At 39.5% G+C, this 17,361-nt stretch overlaps 1 protein-coding gene across 1 annotated transcript; it reads left to right on the top strand.

Annotated features, from left to right (window-relative positions):
• Positions 1–771: 771 nt before the first annotated feature.
• On the top strand, positions 772–17,361 carry LOC127637013 (short transient receptor potential channel 7-like). The gene is made up of 11 exons (XM_052117854.1): positions 772–1,527; positions 6,402–6,584; positions 6,670–6,834; positions 7,456–7,672; positions 12,001–12,234; positions 12,449–12,713; positions 15,771–15,966; positions 16,108–16,335; positions 16,440–16,517; positions 16,919–16,994; positions 17,222–17,361. Exons 1-11 carry the CDS (start codon positions 775–777, stop codon positions 17,359–17,361), a joined length of 2,535 nt encoding a protein of 844 aa, XP_051973814.1. The 5' UTR covers positions 772–774.

Here is a 17,361-nt window from a genome sequence, read left to right as displayed (position 1 = left end):
ATATCATGTTTGATATCTTGTTTTTCAAGGCAAGAAACTAAATTAATGTTTTTGCACAGAATTTTATTCAAAGTGACATCCACAGTTCTGATGTGTTCCCAGTCTAATTACACTGAGGCTCTTGCAAAATCAAATATAATTAGAGTTCATCCTTGTATACCTGGTATGTGTTTGAAAATAACTTGCTTATTTCAGCATCTTTGTAGCCTTTTATGTTCAAGGGAAAATGACACTACAAAGAACCTTTGGTTAATTGAATAAAGTCAGTTAATTAAGTCCTAAGGTGAAGATCACACATATAAAATGACATTAAGAGCATCTGTCTCAGAGGTGGTGGTATTTTCCTTTCATGACAGGAAGTTCTATTAAAAGTCCATCTGCATTGGTCTCATTGACCACAGGTGCAATTTATTATATGTACTGTATTATGTACTGTAATGCAGTGTGTGGTACACACCTAAACCAATGTTTTATATGAATGGATGTCCTGGATCAATTTCTTCCAGCCTTTGCTGGTCCAGCCAGGTCTATTGTAGTCCAGTCTACAATGCAGGTCAGTTTAGACCAGAATAAATTTCCATTCTGGTTCAGCTGGATAATGCTACATTGGTGCTGGTCTAACTAGTGGACTGGCATACCAAAAACTTGTGGTGGTCAAGGTGAGTCAACAGCATGATCTTAATGGGGAAAACAGAGCAATGCTTGTCTTTTCAGTTTGATAGTTTCACCAAATCCTATATTCTAGCAAAGCATCTATTATTCAGGTTTGAGGCAATGCAACGTAGACACACCACCCTGAGAGAGAAATGCCGCAGGCAGGCTGTCCGTGGCCCGGCGTATATGTTCAGCGAGAGAGGCACTAGCCTTACTGCTGAGGAGGAGAGCTTCCTGGATGCTGCAGAGTATGGAAACATTCCTGTTGTCCGTAAGATGCTGGAAGAGTCCAAGACGTTGAATGTGAACTGTGTGGACTACATGGGCCAGAATGCATTGCAGCTTTCTGTAGGGAATGAACACCTAGAGGTCACAGAACTGTTGCTAAAGAAGGAGGGCCTGGCACGAGTGGGTGATGCCCTGCTTTTGGCCATCAGCAAGGGCTACGTGCGGATAGTTGAGGCCATCCTGGTCCACCCAGCATTTGAGGGTGGACTGCGACTTACACTGAGTCCCCTAGAGCAAGTGCTACGTGATGATGACTTCTATGATTACGATGAGGACGGTACCCGCTTCTCCCAGGACATCACGCCTATGATCCTGTCAGCCCACTGCAAGGAATACGAGATTGTGCATATTTTGTTACTAAAGGGGGCTCGCATCGAGAAACCACATGACTATTTCTGCAAGTGTGGCGAATGTGCAGAGAAACAGAAGCAGGTTTCTTTCAGTCACTCACGATCAAGGATGAATGCCTATAAAGGGCTCGCCAGCGCTGCCTACCTGTCTCTCTCCAGCGAGGACCCTGTGCTCACAGCTCTGGAACTCTGTAATGAGTTGGCACAACTAGCCAACATTGAAACTGAATTTAAGGTGAGGAGATGCACAGAAACATATTCCAACTTCAATTCACTTACATTCCTGGCTATGCCAATGAGCAGAGTTTGTTTTCAAACTTTCCAATGTCGAGAACCCCCGAAAATTAGGATCCCCTCTCAAGAGACCCCCTTCCTAAAATATAAAGGCATGTATATATTTTCAGATATACAGATCCATTATACTGTCATTGTACTAATGCCAAATCAAATATATCCTTTGTTTTAATTTGACTAAACACAACAGTGTTGGGCAAGCTACTTTGAAAGTTGAGTGAGGTTTACTTAAAAAAAAACCTAGTAAATAATTTTCTCACAGAAATTGTACATTTAACAGATCATATTTTTAAGTAAAGGCTACACACAAGTGTTGGTGGCTTTAATTAGAACTTCTCAAGTAGAGTTTACTTTGCAATAATCTGTTTCAAGTTAATTTTACTCACTTTTTTTTTCCAGCTTCCCAAGCTACACATAACTTAAAGTAGTTAAACTACAGTCAAGCTAATATTAATGTTAAAAATGTAGCTACACTACAAGCTTCTAACACAAATAGCTAAACTATAAACTACATTGAAGCTATTCAAAGTTTTTTTTTTTTTTTGTTTTATATATATATATAACAATAAGATGATTGCAGAATTCAATAATAATATATCTCCTGATAGTTTAAATTAGATATATTTAATATATTTAATTCCCTATATTTATATCAGTGGTGTAACCTTTTTATTCAAGACTGGGCTGCCGCAATGGGGCCCAGCGTATAAGGGGGCATTACCTTAAAATATGAAATAATCTGCACAGTTTTACTGATTATACCTTCATCAACATGTAATGCATGCAATTACAAAATTTATTAATTTGGAACAGCTTTGTATTTAGCTGGACAACACACTATGTATCTCATCCATTTTTTAATCTAAAAACTTCTAAATTATAGTTTATTAGTAACATCACATCTTACTCTAACACTAATTCGAATATTTTATGCGATGATCCAACTATTCTCTGCATTTTTTGTTCGACATCTGTTTTTCTTCGACATCTAATGTAATATTTAGTAACAAATCTTCACCAACCATTGATTTCCTGTGCGTGTACATGAGACAGACTCCATGCGAGCTTTAAAGCTTCCTGCACAAGAGCAACAATAGCTACTGCACGCGCGAGAGGGGGCGTTCAAGCAAAAACTCATATAGTTTCGCTTCAACAGGACCACCAGCGATATTAACAAAAGAAAACACAACATAACTGAACACAAACCAGAGAATAGAACTTACAAAACATGTCTGAAAAGTTTTTAGTTGAAAAAAATATTTGCATTTCTATGACCAGAACCGGAGAGAAAGGTGAAGGGAGCGGGAATGTCTGTCACCTCTTCTCCATTCTAAACCACGTGTGTGTGTGTGTGTGTGTGTGTGTGTGTGTGTGTGTGTGTGTGTGTGTGTGTGTGTGTGTGTGTGTGTGTGTGTGTGTGTGTGTGTGTGTGTGTGTGTGTGTGTGTGTGTGTGTGTGTGTGTGTGTGTGTGTGTGTGTGTGTGTGTGTGTGTGTGTGTGTGTGTGTGTGTGTGTGTGTGTGTGTGTGGGTGTGGGTGTGTGACAGACTTCTGCCTAAAGAGACCTCTGTGAAAAGAGTTGGTAGGTGTAGCATTCTTGGTTAACTCAAGTCGTTTTAATTGGCAAGAGAGATGCAGGCTTCAATATAATGTTATCAGCATGATTTTGGACCAGTGCCTTTCATAGCCGATGGGGTTACCTGCGACCAGAGGCGGCGGCAGCCGATTTTGCCGGGGCTTCAGCCCCGAATGTTTTGAGTGTAGCCCCGAATGAATTTTGAAAAGTTGACTGACAAATATGAAACCGGACAAAAGCCTATGTAAACCTCCGAAATCACAAGTTGCCTTATTTCATTGTGCTTTGGCGTTGCACATACTGCATACAGACTGTAAAAATAGACATAGGCATAATCTAGCCTATAGAATAAGTTGCTTTGCTGTCGGTAGCCTATGGGCGACTCCGTTTCTTCTTCTCTGTTGAATATGCAGCAGGTAGGGGAGGAGCTGACATCAACTTACGTTACTTAGTGGCGAGTTAACAGCAGTTAGCAGGAAAGACAGCAAAAATGAAGCAAATGAGGCTTCTAAAATTTCCGAAAGAAGTCAGTGGGTAAGAATTCACATTTGTTTTTGTCCTTAAAGTCGAAAGATCATCATCTGACTAACTTTCACCCACAGTAGGCTAAACCTCAAGACATCCACTACTGACTGCTAGTACATGTTGTTGCCTCTAGCCTCGTGGTTAGCGTATCCACCTCTCTCACCGGTGACGTCAGTTCAAGTCCTGGTCGGAGTATTATTTTCTTGTTTATCACGTGTTGTTTTCTCTAAGGATAACCAATAAGCATTAGCATAAAATGTATGTGTGACTTATTTTGTGATATTAGTTTGTAGTAAATATACACTTTGATTTGATTAAATGGTTTTGTAGAGTGTAGCACAGATGTGCCAGAATCAGGCATGGAAACTGGTTACAATTAATCAGTCACTTTAATTTAGAGAAAGTTAAAAGTGAAACATTGTTTATCCCAATGATCCTAATGAAAGGATTTTGACAGATGAACATGGAAAATTATATACAGTTCGATGCCATGGTGTGTCAATGAACTTAGACTAAAGTCATTCATGTATTGCTTTAACTTAGGATCTTATACATCATTTTGACTAACATCTACATATACATCTAGTTGTCTAAATGTTAATGTACATGACAATTCAAGAATCATGATAGATCTAAGGGCAATCCCACTGATCTGCTCTTCCCAATACATTTTCTTCAATGGTATTGGTCTACAATTTGACATATGTAGCACTTGATGAATTAGTTGTTTGAAGCTGATTTGCAATAAGTTATTTGCTGTATCTGTTCTTTTACATCGACACACCACCGCAGATGATTCAGGGAGGAGAGGATGAGTTAGTTGAGGATAGAACTAGAGTGGAAGATTTAGGAACTGTAGAAACAGGCCCAGCAAGAGCAAAACTCAAAGAATACCCTCTCACCAGCTTTGGACTACAGAGAAGTGGTTGCTAGTGTGAAAATAAAATGGTCTGGGCTAAGCCCCGGATGTCCTTCAATGCTGGAAACGCCTCTGCCTGCGACGGTAATTATAGAAGCTATATGTTGTAGCTATGTTGTGTTTTCTGTTGTTAACATCACTGATGGTCCTGTTGAAGCAAAACTAAACATGTTTTTCCATCTCGCGCATGCACTAACTGCTGTTGCTCTCGTGCAGGGAGCTCTAAAGCTCGCATGCAGTCTGTCTCATGTACACGCACAGGAGATCAACGGTTGGTGATGATTTTTTACTAAATAATATATTAGATTTCTGTTTGTTTCTCACCAAACCTCGTCGTATTCCTTGAGAACAAGACGTGAGTCACATACAATGATTTATTAGACCACTGAATTATAATTTTGTGTCCTTTTGAAGCTTGAAGAGGTGGTCACAGTTAAATCTAATTTTTATGAAATCACTGAGCTTTTCAAGAATTGTGAATTTTTTTTTACAAAAATCACAATTTCTCCCTTTGTGTTAAGAAAAAGAAAGTCATATGGGCTTATAACAATGTAAACAATGACTGAATTAAAATTTTAGTTTTTCCCAGCACTACATGAGAGATGACATAGTTCAAGTGATCGCGTTTTTTTACTACCTCAGCTCTATTAATGCGTTTACAGTGATACATTTAGCTGACGCTACAGCGCTACTTGTCGGAAAATTATGCTTGTTACTGGAAAAACTACTCTGTTTTGAAAATAGCTGAAGTAATGTCTCGCTACTGAAAATTTTGGAAAAGTTAGTAGCGTCGCTACTTTTATTTGACTACCTTCACTGAAACACAATACATAATATAGGCTATATTAACAATAAATAATTTTTTCAAAGAGAATTGTGCGTTACAGAACATCTCCCATTGAGCACGCTAAATCAACACAGTGTTGAGGAGAAACTATGGCTGTCAATAGAATAAAATAATCGTGAATCTTGATTTCCAGGTTTTAGATTTATGTCAAACTTCAGAAAAAATCATGAATTTTGGAGTGTGTTCATGACCCCGTAATAAGCCATGCCTATAGCTAAAAGAAGTGTATTTTCTCATTTGAGCTCACAGACCAACAAAATATTCCACATGAAAACCAAATCCCCTACCTTCGTTATAAATTAAAGGCTTTTCAATGACAGTTTCTGGTTCAGTATAATCTCTGTACACTGAATTTTTCTGAAAGAAATTGTTGCTCCAGAGAACTCGGTGCGCTTCAGCGATGTGTGTTGTTTTATATTTAAATGTGTTGTGGAGAAGTTCTTCACTGAAAGTCACTCTGGGGAAATATCTAGTCAAGACTTCTCAAATCCATACCATTTTCCCCCTTATTGTGCTTAGTGAGCTATTAATTGAGAATGCTCCATAGAGAGCTTCCTGTAATCACCCTGTTATTATTCTCTCATCATCATTTTTCTCCAAAGACTATCACTTTCGACAGTTGTAATTGCGTGTCAATGATTCTGTGTCTGTAATTCGACATAAAATGTTTTATCTCATAAAACACTGTGATGCTATAATTAGTGAGGCAGACTTCACTTGGGTGCCCTCCATTAGGTACATTTCTGTTTGAGATGATCAGATGCAAACATCAATCAGTCTTCCATTTAGAGGTGCAAGTTGGGATTTTTGTGAATTCTCAGGACTTCTTCACATCCATGTCTTTCATTGCTGGATGTGCCCCTGTCATTTACTGTTTGTCATTTACTGTTGGGGCCTCTGTTGTAGTAAGTTATACGCTATGTTGTATAGCTTCTCTGTTTTGTCTTAGAATGATTACAGGAAGCTCTCAATGCAATGTAAGGACTTTGTGGTTGGAGTTCTGGATCTCTGCAGAAACACAGAGGAAGTGGAGGCCATTCTGAATGGAGACGTGGATCAGACCCCACCAAGTGAACACCACAGGCCCTGCCTCAGCCGGGTCAAACTGGCCATTAAGTATGAAGTCAAAAAGGTGCTGAGAAATGTAGTCTATATCTAAATTATGGTTTATTACCCAAAGCAGAATCATTTCCAATTAATTTTTCCTTTCTTTGCAGTTTGTGGCTCACCCTAACTGCCAGCAGCAGTTACTTACGCTGTGGTATGAGAATCTATCAGGCCTCAGGCAACAGTCAATATATGTGAAATGTTGGACAGTACTGGGAGTGATGGTCGGTCTGCCAGTTCTTGCCATTGCATACTGGATTATGCCCCGCAGCAAGGTACACCATTGTTGCCAGCATCAATTCATCTAATAACAATGGGCAGGCCTTCCTTTTTCATCCACTGTACAAAATAGCAAGGGGAACCTTAGACCATAAACTTGCTTTACGCAAGTGCTCGTATGCAATTATTCCTGATTTATAAAAATTAAATACATTACCTACAAATATAAACATATAATTTAATTAAATATAATATATGTAATTGTATTTATATATAAACTATATATACTGTTATATATATATATATATATATATATATATATATATATATATTATAATATAATATTTTAACATTTTAATATTTTTGGTTTCTCTATTAAAATTACATAAAAATTCTAATCAACTTTTAAAAGGGACTAGAAAATGCTTCCCATATACTGTGTGTCCAATCAAACTCTAAGGTATTTTGGAGCAAATTAATCTGGCTAACATGGACAGGTTGTGATCAACAATTTTGGTACTGTGTTGGGTCACCACTTGATGTCCAATTTAATTGGGCCTGAAGCAAACTCAGTTGAGAACCACTGGTGTAGGCTACAAGCCACTGTTGTGATATTCTGTAAAAAGAAAGCTTTTATTGACATTTTGGATGTTTTGAATTTCATCTTTTTTTACCAGGTGGGACAGGTACTCCGCAGTCCTTTTATGAAGTTTGTAGCTCACGCTGTCTCATTCACCCTCTTCTTGGGGCTTCTGGTTTTCAATGCCTCGGACCGATTCTCAGGAGTCAAAACCCTTCCTAATGAAACCATCACTGATCATCCACGTCAGATCTTTCGCATCAAAACCACGCAGTTCTCTTGGACAGAGTTGTTGATTATGAAATGGGTACTAGGTGAGTATAAGTAAATCCTGAACAACAGATAGTTTGTAGGTGTAGTTAAAGATGTTGTAATTAATGTTTATCATGGAAAGTTATGGAAAAAATCGTCCCATTCCCTGAAAGATATTAATGAAATAAGAGTGTTCAGATATCTCACCGGTCTCTGTAACAACTCTAAACTTGCTGTAAACAGCAAACAAAAATGTGTCCGCGGTCTGTGGACAATGACGTGTTCTGCCTGTAAATCATTTTGTGCATTCTCATAGTATTCTAGTTGCAGCAAATTATTAAGGCATAATGCATTTTTATGCCATGCTGTTCATAACAGTTGTCAGTTGAGGGCGCTATTTTGCTGCTGTTGTTTTTTACAACCACTTTTGCACAGTGTATGTCACAATAAAGCTGTCACAAACACTTTCGAGAGCACCTCCGCGGTCGGCCACCGGAGATCCGACTCACCTGAGTTCTAATTACCCACATACCGGGCTTTATCAATCCACAGCTGATCCCCATTTCATCTCCCTCTATTTAAGCTACGCGCAGTCACACACTCAGGGCGAAGTCTTGTTTGTTCCGGCTACACTACTGAGCGTTCTACTACCATTCCTGTTTGCTTATCTGCCTACCGACCTTGCTTTCCCTGTTGTCTACGATTGATTACTGCCTGCCTACCTGAACCTTGCCTGTCTCTTCGTGATTGCCCTTGCTGCCTGCCCTGACATCCTGCTTCCCTCACAACGCTCCTGCTCTGCCTACGTTTGCCCTGATTCCCCATTGCCTGACCATTGCCTGCATATATCTGTGAGTTTCAATAAAACACTGCTTATGGATCCCAGCCTACCTGAGTCTTTGTTACAAAAGCTCATTTGGTATCTTTGGAGTTTGGGGTTTTGGAAAGAGGGGCATGGCTAATCCAATGGCTCAGTGACATGGAAGTAGAACGACTGCAATTGCTTACAGAAACTTTAATAACAAGTTGTGATCTTGAAATGCGGGGAAGTTGTATTTTGGCTATACGCAATGCATAATTTTTATTAATTTAAACCAACTGATCTCAGTTCAGGAGAATCTGTGCTGTCAGTAAAGGGTTAAACTTTTGACATACAGAGTCAAATGACAAAACAACATGGCCGACTAGAGCGGAGTTTGTCTTTGGGAGAAACTCAAAAAAAAAAAAAACTTCTGGTAAGAAACCTAATTACATTTTTACATTGAAACCTGTTTGAGTCTCTAGTTTAATCTGATATGCCATTTTTCAAATCTAAGCAATTTATCGGGAAACGCAATGCTGTTTTTCCTGTGACATATATATATATATATATATATATATATATATATATATATATATATATATATATGTGACAATGTGCACTAATGTGTACTTCAGCAGTTTTTCATTAGAAATCCTATATTTACTGTGCATTATAACATTGAGAATCAATGGATTCATACAAAAGCTGAACAATTATGCTGAATTCTGAGGTTTTATATGGAGTTAGGATGGGGAAAAAAGGTGCCCTTGAACTCTTCTGAGAACAGTGCAGACAGACAGCACACTGGAGATTAAGTCATTCACTAAATAGGGAGCAAGATAGCATCCTATAATTGTGCTATTCAGCTAAGTGCATTCACTTCTAAAAATCCAGTCAAAAGTTCAGTTTCAGGCTGTAGATTATGTTTGGACCAGTCAACATGTTGGCAGAAATGGGACAATGATAATCAGCACATACATGTAGATTCAGAATTGGATAATGCTGGCCATTACTTTCAATCAGAATCATTTCTGCAATTTTTTTATGTAATGTCTCTAACGTCTCAAAAATATGAATAACCACTCCTGGAAACATTATAAAAATAATCCATCTTCAACTGCTTATCCGAAGTTGGGTCGCGGGGGCAGCAGCTCCAGCAGAGGGCCCCAAACTTTCCTATCCCGAGCCACATTAACCAGCTATGACTGGGGGACCCTGAGACGTTCCCAGGCCAGTGTGGATATGTAATCTCTCCACCTAGTCCTGGGTCTTCCCCGAGGCCTCCTCCCAGCTGGACGTGCCTGAAACACCTCCCTAGGAAAGGGTCCGTCGCTCCACAGCCAGGATGGATCCCGCATTGTTCCTTTTCAATCCGAGGTTCGACAATTGGCCGAACCCTCCTCTCCAGCACCTTGGAGTAAACTTTACCAGGGAGGCAGAGAAGTGTGATACCCCTGTAGTTGGCACACACTCTCTGATCCCCCTTTTTGAAGAGGGGAACCACCACCCCATTTTGCCACTCCTTAGGCACTGTCCCAGACTTCCACACGATGTTGAAGAGGCGTGTCATCCATGACACCCCCTCCACATCCAAAGCTTTCAGCATTTCTGGTCTGATCTCATCAATCCCTGGGGCTTTGCCACTGCAAAGTTGTTTGACTACCTCAGTGACCTCCCCCAGGGAAATAGAATCTGATCCCCCATCAGCCTCCGGCTCTGCCTCTAGCATAGAGGGCGTGTTGGGATTTAGGAGTTCTTCAAAGTGTTCCTTCCACCGCCCAATAACCTCCTCGGTTGAGGTCAACAGTGTCCCATCTTTGCTGTATACAGCTTGGATGGTTCCCCGTTTACCCCTCCTAAGGTGGCGGATGGTTTTCCAGAAGCACTTTGGTGTGGACCGAAAGTCCTTCTCCATGGTTTCTCTGAACTTTTCCCACACCCACTGCTTTGCCTGCCTCACGGCAGAGGCCGCAGCCCTTCGGGCCAGTCGGTACCTTACAACTATCTCCAGAGACCTCCGGGACAACAAATCTCGGAAGGCCTCTTTCTTCTGTCGGACGGCATCCCTGACAACCAGTGTCCACCATAGTGTTCAAGGGTTACCACCCCTTGCGGCACCTAAAACCATGAGGCCGCAGCTCTCCACCGCGGCTTCGGCAATGGAAGCTTTTAACATTGCCCACTCCAGTTCAATGTCCCCAACCTCCGCAGGGATGCCTGAAAAGCTCAGCCGGAGGTGTGAGTTGAAGATCTTGTGGACAGGGGCCTCCTCCAAACGTTCCCAGTTCACCCGCACTACTCGCTTGGGCTTCCCAGGTCTTACCCCCTGACCCAACTCACCTCCAGATGGTGATCGGTTGACAGCTCCACCCCTCTCTTCACCCGAGTGTCCAAAATATATGGCCTCAGATCCGACAAATTGATTACAAAATCGATTATCGACCTTCGGCCTAGGGTGCACTGGTACCACGTACACTTATGAGCATCCTTATGTTCGAACATGGTGTGCATATGCACAGATTACTGTCAGAGTTTCCCCCCCACAACCCGTAGGCGTAGGGATGCGACCCTCTCGTCCACCGGGGTAAACTCCAACATAGCGGCGCTCACCCGGGGACTCGTGAGTATCCCCACACCTGCCCATTGCCTCACACCCTGGGAAACTCCAGAGAAGAATAGAGTCCATCCCCTATCCAGGAATATGGATCCAGAGCCAAAACTGTGCGTCGAAGAAAGCCCCACCAGATCCAACTGGTAGCGCTCCACCTCCCTCACCAGTACCGGCTCCTTCCCTCCCAGCGAGGTGACGTTCCACGTCCCTAGAGCTAGCTTTTGCCGCCCGGGTCTGGTCCCGCAGCACACCCGACTCCTGCGGTTTCCCCGACGAGGCCTGGCTTCAGACGGGGGCCCCGGGCTTCGTCCGGGCATGGTAACTCCTCCTCTTGACATTTTTTCCATGGAGTCTTTGTGTGTCTCTTAGTCTGGCCCCCTCTCCTGAGACCACTTTGCCTTCGGAGATCCTATCAGGAGCACCTGGCTCCAGACAACTCAGCCCTCATCATAAGGGCACACAAACCTCTCCACCACAATAAGGTGCTGGTTCCCGGAGAGGTATTAAAAAAGATATTTGTAAAAAATCTGACTGTCTATAGTTTGGTATTACCCAACTTAGTCTGTTGTTTTTTTTTTTACTCACCTTCATGTTGTTCCAAACCTGTATGACTTTCTTTCTTCTGTGGAACACAAAAGGAGTTGTTTGGCATAATTTTTCTCTTATTCAACTTTCGCTTTCATTGTATGAAAAAACAAAGATGCAATGGAAGTGAATAGTGACTAAGACTAACATTCTGCCTGACATCTTTCATATTCCAAGGGAGAATAAAAAAATAATTCTTCTTACATACCACAACATGAGGGTAACATAATAATTTAGATTTTTGGGTGAACTATCCTTTTAAGATTTTTTGTTTGGTATTGTGTTCATGAAGTCCCCTCATAATGCTTGCATCAGACCAAAAAAACTTGTAAAGATGAGTATGATTAAATACTCTTTAATTTTTAATTCTTTGTTTTTATTCCTTTGGTCAGGAATGATCTGGTTGGAATGTAAGGAGGTTTGGGCTGACGGGCCACGTGAGTACATCATGCATTTGTGGAATGTTTTAGACTTCGGCATGCTGTCGGTCTTCGTAGCGTCCTTCACTGCACGGCTCATGGCTTTTCTTCAAGCTTCTAGTGCTCAGCTATATGTGGACTTGCATGTGACCAGTGCAGACCTGAGTAATGCCTCATTACCAGCAGATGTAGCCTACTACACTTATGGTAGGTTGCGTGCTGTCATGCTCTGTTTGAGACCAACTAGTTCTTTGAGACATTTGTGTTTTCTTTAATTTTATTATTGAAGTAAAGAATGTGTGTCTGTTTCTTTTTACTACAATATGCTAATAAATGTAGCTCAGACTTGCCTGTTGTCCTCTGTGGTAAAACAAAATGCTGCCATCAAGTGGTGATACCAAAAATGATTTCTGTCTTTCAGCCAGGAACAAGTGGCTTCCCTCTGATCCACAACTTATCTCTGAGGGGTTATATTCTATTGCTGTGGTGCTGAGTTTCTCTCGTATTGCCTATGTTCTGCCAGCCAATGAGAGTTTCGGACCCTTACAAATATCACTCGGCCGCACTGTTAAAGATATTTTTAAATTCATGGTCATCTTCATCATGGTCTTCCTTGCCTTCATGATTGGCATGTTCAATTTGTATTCCTACTATTTAGGAGCCAAATACAACCCCGCTTTTACTACGTAAGTCTGGGAAATGTACAATGAAAATAATTTGATAAAGGACTTACTTTTTAAAGGAATGTTCCAGGTTCAATACAATCTAAGCACAATTGACAGAATTTGTGGCATTATTCTGAATACCACAAAACATAATTTAGACTTGTCCCTTCTTTTAAAAAAAAACATACTATGGAAGTGAATGGGGCCAGTCAATAAACACTAAAATAAACACAGTTTCAAAAGCATAGCTACAAGAAATAAACATAATAAATGTAAACATGATTTTGGTGTAATAAAGTTGCTTACTAACTTTATCTGTGTAAAGTTATATGCAATACCGGAATTACAGGGTTTCGTTGTTGTGGCAACAAAGTTATAATATTGGATATAACTTAACACCGATAAGGTAAGTGAGAGATTGTATCACATTAAAATCATGTTAACACTTATAATGTTTATGTCTAGCAGCTATGAAAAAGTTTGTATTTTAGCATTTATTCACTTCCATTGTAAGTGCCTTACTGAAACCGCAATTTGTGATAAATGAGTGAATGAAATATGAGTCAGCATAATGTTTTGTGGAAATCAAAATCTTGCCACAAATGGTGTTAATTACGCTTAACTTGTATTGAACCCGAAACATTTCTTTAAACTCTGTCGACAACATTTGGGGCATGCTGTTTATTACAACCGAAAATAATTTTGACTCGTCCCTCAGTTTGTAAGTCCCTTAGCTTCATCCCAGTTAAACATTACAAAAACACACTAATTTGAAAGTATAAGACTACATTATATGTGTTAACATGAGATTAGTGTTATAAATTCGATTACTAACCTTGTCTGTGCAAAGTTTTATCCAATCTATCAAATCCTGTTATGACTATTCAAAGACAGTAAACCTTGGAATGTTGAATTATGTCCGTCTGCAAAAAGGATTACTTAGACAGCTTTACTGCACAGATAACATACATTTTTTTATGGATGGACTAACCTTTTTGCATGGGAGTTTATATTGTACTGACGGAACCCCCAGCATGGAGCAGGGGCGTAGCGGTCATTATTAAATTGGGGGGAGGGCACAGCTGTTAGTAGGTGGCCCGCACAAACCCAACACTTGCAGTGCAGTATTAATATTTTACAGTATAAATTAATATATAAATATGATATAAGTATTTTATTAATATATTATATACTTGTATTTGTAGTATTTTAAAGATTCAAGTATTGCAAATGAATCTCAAAATGTAGCAAAAATTAGCTGCAAAAGTAAAGGGCATCTTGTGGAGCACTTGCTTCTGTTTCACACATGACAATAAAAGACTGAGCACAAGCTGGTCCTTAATAAGTTGTTTAATCAATAGCAATAATGACAATTGTGCATGTGTACAATTTAATTTTTTACTCTGTGCTTGTGCATTGAGTGATTTAAATGTATCCAAGTGGCTCGAGTGTTTTGACTATGTTCACCAAAATGTGTTCAGATCAATATGATTTGATCATTGGCCATTTCTGGTGACGCCAGAAGGTGGTGACAAATTAGTGTCTTGTGTGAAATGAGAGCGAAATGTTTTTTATTAATTTGTCTACAGACCTACAAAGAGACTTTAGTAGAGGTTTTAAGTATTATATGAACAAGGCAAATCTATCTTTTTCCTACAGTTTGTCGACTGCACAATAATATAGAGGTAAAAAACAGGAGCTGATATTAAAAATAGCTTAACATATTTAACACGGATAGTAATCTGTTTAAATTGGCAAAAAGAACTGTTCAAACTTTTAGCTCACAAACATAATGTAAAAAGAATAACTTGATGAAGGTGCTGACATAAACTCCAATTACAATGTGTGACTGTCCTTTATTTATCTGCAGTGCATATCAATCAAGAATGATATGTCGATAAATAACTATTGTTTGTGTGTTCCTCGCTTCAAGATTATTCATTTAGATCAACATCAATGGCGATTAAAAACATGGATAAATGAGCATTGTTGAAAGCAACTTAAATGAACAGAGTCGCATTGTTTAGACTTTGTGACTGATGGCCTATTACGTAAGGGTTGTTTTGTCTCATAAAACTCACCTGTGATTGGATGGATGGTTGCTCAATCAACCCAAAGTAACAAAACGCAAAGAATATTGTATACAAATCCACCATTTGGACTCGGTATGGGTTTAACTTTAAAAAGTTAACTTTTTAAAGAGTGCGGGGGACTTGTCCCCCACGTCCCCTGCGGGCAGTGGCTGCTAAGCCCATGCACTGGAGGACAGATTATATAGCAGCAGGTACACTGAAGGTCAGCTTATATATTACCAAACATCATATTGAGACCATCATATTGTTTACATATGAGAGTTCGTCATAGAAGCATAGAAGGTTCTAAAATACTTTGCCAGCACCGGAATTGGTTAGAGTAAGGGATGGATGGAATGGGAGAAGGCTCGAGTGGACTGACTAGTTTGTATATTTTTTGTTTGATGTCAGAAAACATGGCCACATCACTGCATCAAAACAGTGCGCTTCAGCAGTAACAGCTTTAAACTTATATTTGGTTATTGTTTGAATGTTAGTACCATATAAAATTAAAGATATTGTGATGTTGAAAAGATTATTTGAGCTGCTGGTTCATCATGACAACCGTTTCAGTCCCTTTTTGCTGGTAAACAGCAGCAAGAATATGCAGATCGCACCGATTTGATTGTACGCTTCTGAGTGTGATCACACCAGTTTGATCATACGTGTGAAATGGTTAATATAATTGCTTTAACATAAATATGAGCAGCACATTTCTGGTTTTAAACCCTCCTCAATGCCTTTCCCCATTGACTTCCATAGTAAGTAAGTGTGTCACTGTACATGCCATTTGGTTTGTTTTTACAAACTGATGGCAAGTCAAAATTATTTTCTTTGGTAATTGACAGCATGTCACGGATACTGACAATGGATCTAAACTTGTTTTTATCCTGGAATAGTCCTTTAAGAGTTTATTTTCTATTGTTTGTGTTTATATATATATATATATATATATATATATATATATATATATATATATATATATATATATATATATCTGTTACAGGGTTGAAGAAAGTTTTAAGACACTGTTCTGGTCAATCTTTGGTTTGTCTGAGGTGATCTCTGTGGTCTTGAAGTATGACCATAAGTTTACTGAGAACATTGGTTATGTGCTCTATGGGGTCTACAATGTCACAGTGGTGGTGGTATTGCTCAACATGCTGATAGCCATGATTAACCATTCATACCAGGAAATTGAGGTAAGATCAATGTACTTTTCTTTCCAAAAAAAAACTACTTTTTGTTAACAGACTTGCACATTGTTGAAAAATCATGTACTTCTCTGATCATTTGTTATAGTGTGTGTGTGTGTGTGTGTGTGTGTGTGTGTGTGAGAACAGGAGGATGCTGATGTAGAATGGAAGTTTGCTCGTGCAAAGCTGTGGCTCTCCTATTTTGATGAAGGCAGCACTCTTCCACCCCCTTTTAATTTAATACCCAGCCCCAAATCCTTCTATTACATGACTCAATGCACCAAAGCATGCCTAGTGAGTTTATGCAAGGCCAAACTCTGTACTCAAAGCAGCCAGCAAGATGGGGGATTGGCCAATCCGCAGTCCAAGGTCAGAGTTCAGGCAAGGTTTTCCATATTGCTACTTCTCTCACATTGTTTTTCAAGTTTAGAAAAAACAAAATTTTGATTTATTATTTGACTTATTGATTTATTTTTCAGCTTCATCGGTTTCGACCTTACCATGTACAAGAGGAATTCACAGTTAGAAATCCCATCAAACACCCAACAAGATATCAAGTACTTATATACTCTTTCATTTATAAGAATTGCAGGCACGGTCAACATATTACTTTCTTAATCTTGCCTATTTCAAAGCGAAAAAGGATCTTCAAAAGGATAAATAATGTAAGACGGTACTTGATTTGATCCTTTGGGAGTTGATAAGACCAGGAAAAGTAGCCGTTCCATAGCACAATGGAGACAGGTGAATGGAGGGGAAGGGTTGGAAAAGGGAAAGTAATTTTAGAAGCGGATAAAGCTATTACATATTGATAAAAGATTATGATAAAGAAACTTGTATTTTACTTGGAACAATGTGCACAAATGCATCGTGCCCCCTGAGACACGCAATGCGCATCAAGAAAGTAAACACGGTCAATTTTGATTTCGTATTGACTTCAACTCTCTTGATCTCATAGAAACTCATGAAACGTCTCATCAAGCGGTATGTTCTAAAGGCCCAAATTGACAGCGAAAGTGATGAGATCAATGAAGGTACGATTAACCTGTTTTATGGTCTTAACTAGACTCCTAAATAGACTAATTTGTTTCTCTGTGATCTATGCCCTAAAACCCATCCCTGTAATTATCCTGTTATAGCCTACATCCATTATATAATATGTGTGAAAAATTGCTATAACTGCATGTTTCCTGTGATTTTTCAAACAGATATTACTTGAAACCGATCAAAAACATATTTTGTGTGTTACTTTTTGTCTCAGGTGAGTTGAAGGAGATCAAGCAGGATATTTCCAGTCTCCGCTATGAGCTTCTTGAGGAAAAGTCACAGGCCACTGAAGAACTTGCTGAACTCATCCAACAGCTTGGAGACAACCTCAGCAAAGGAACCAAGAGACCATGA

Source organism: Xyrauchen texanus, chromosome 44 (assembly GCF_025860055.1).
Source record: "Xyrauchen texanus isolate HMW12.3.18 chromosome 44, RBS_HiC_50CHRs, whole genome shotgun sequence".
Lineage (NCBI taxonomy): Eukaryota > Metazoa > Chordata > Actinopteri > Cypriniformes > Catostomidae > Xyrauchen > Xyrauchen texanus.
The sequence above is the reverse complement of the archived record's forward strand: the minus strand, read 5'-3'. Positions and strand labels throughout refer to the sequence as shown.

What these genes read in the sequence shown, in the direction of transcription:
- LOC127637013 (XM_052117854.1), top strand. Translation starts at nt 775, where the DNA reads ATGCAACGTAGACACACCACCCTGAGAGAGAAATGCCGCAGGCAGGCT. An exon ending in TACAACCCCGCTTTTACTAC is followed by an intron (nt 12,714 to 15,770) that starts GTAAGTCTGGGA and finishes TATCTGTTACAG; the next exon opens with GGTTGAAGAAAGTTTTAAGA. An exon ending in AAGTGATGAGATCAATGAAG is followed by an intron (nt 16,995 to 17,221) that starts GTACGATTAACC and finishes TTTTTGTCTCAG; the next exon opens with GTGAGTTGAAGGAGATCAAG.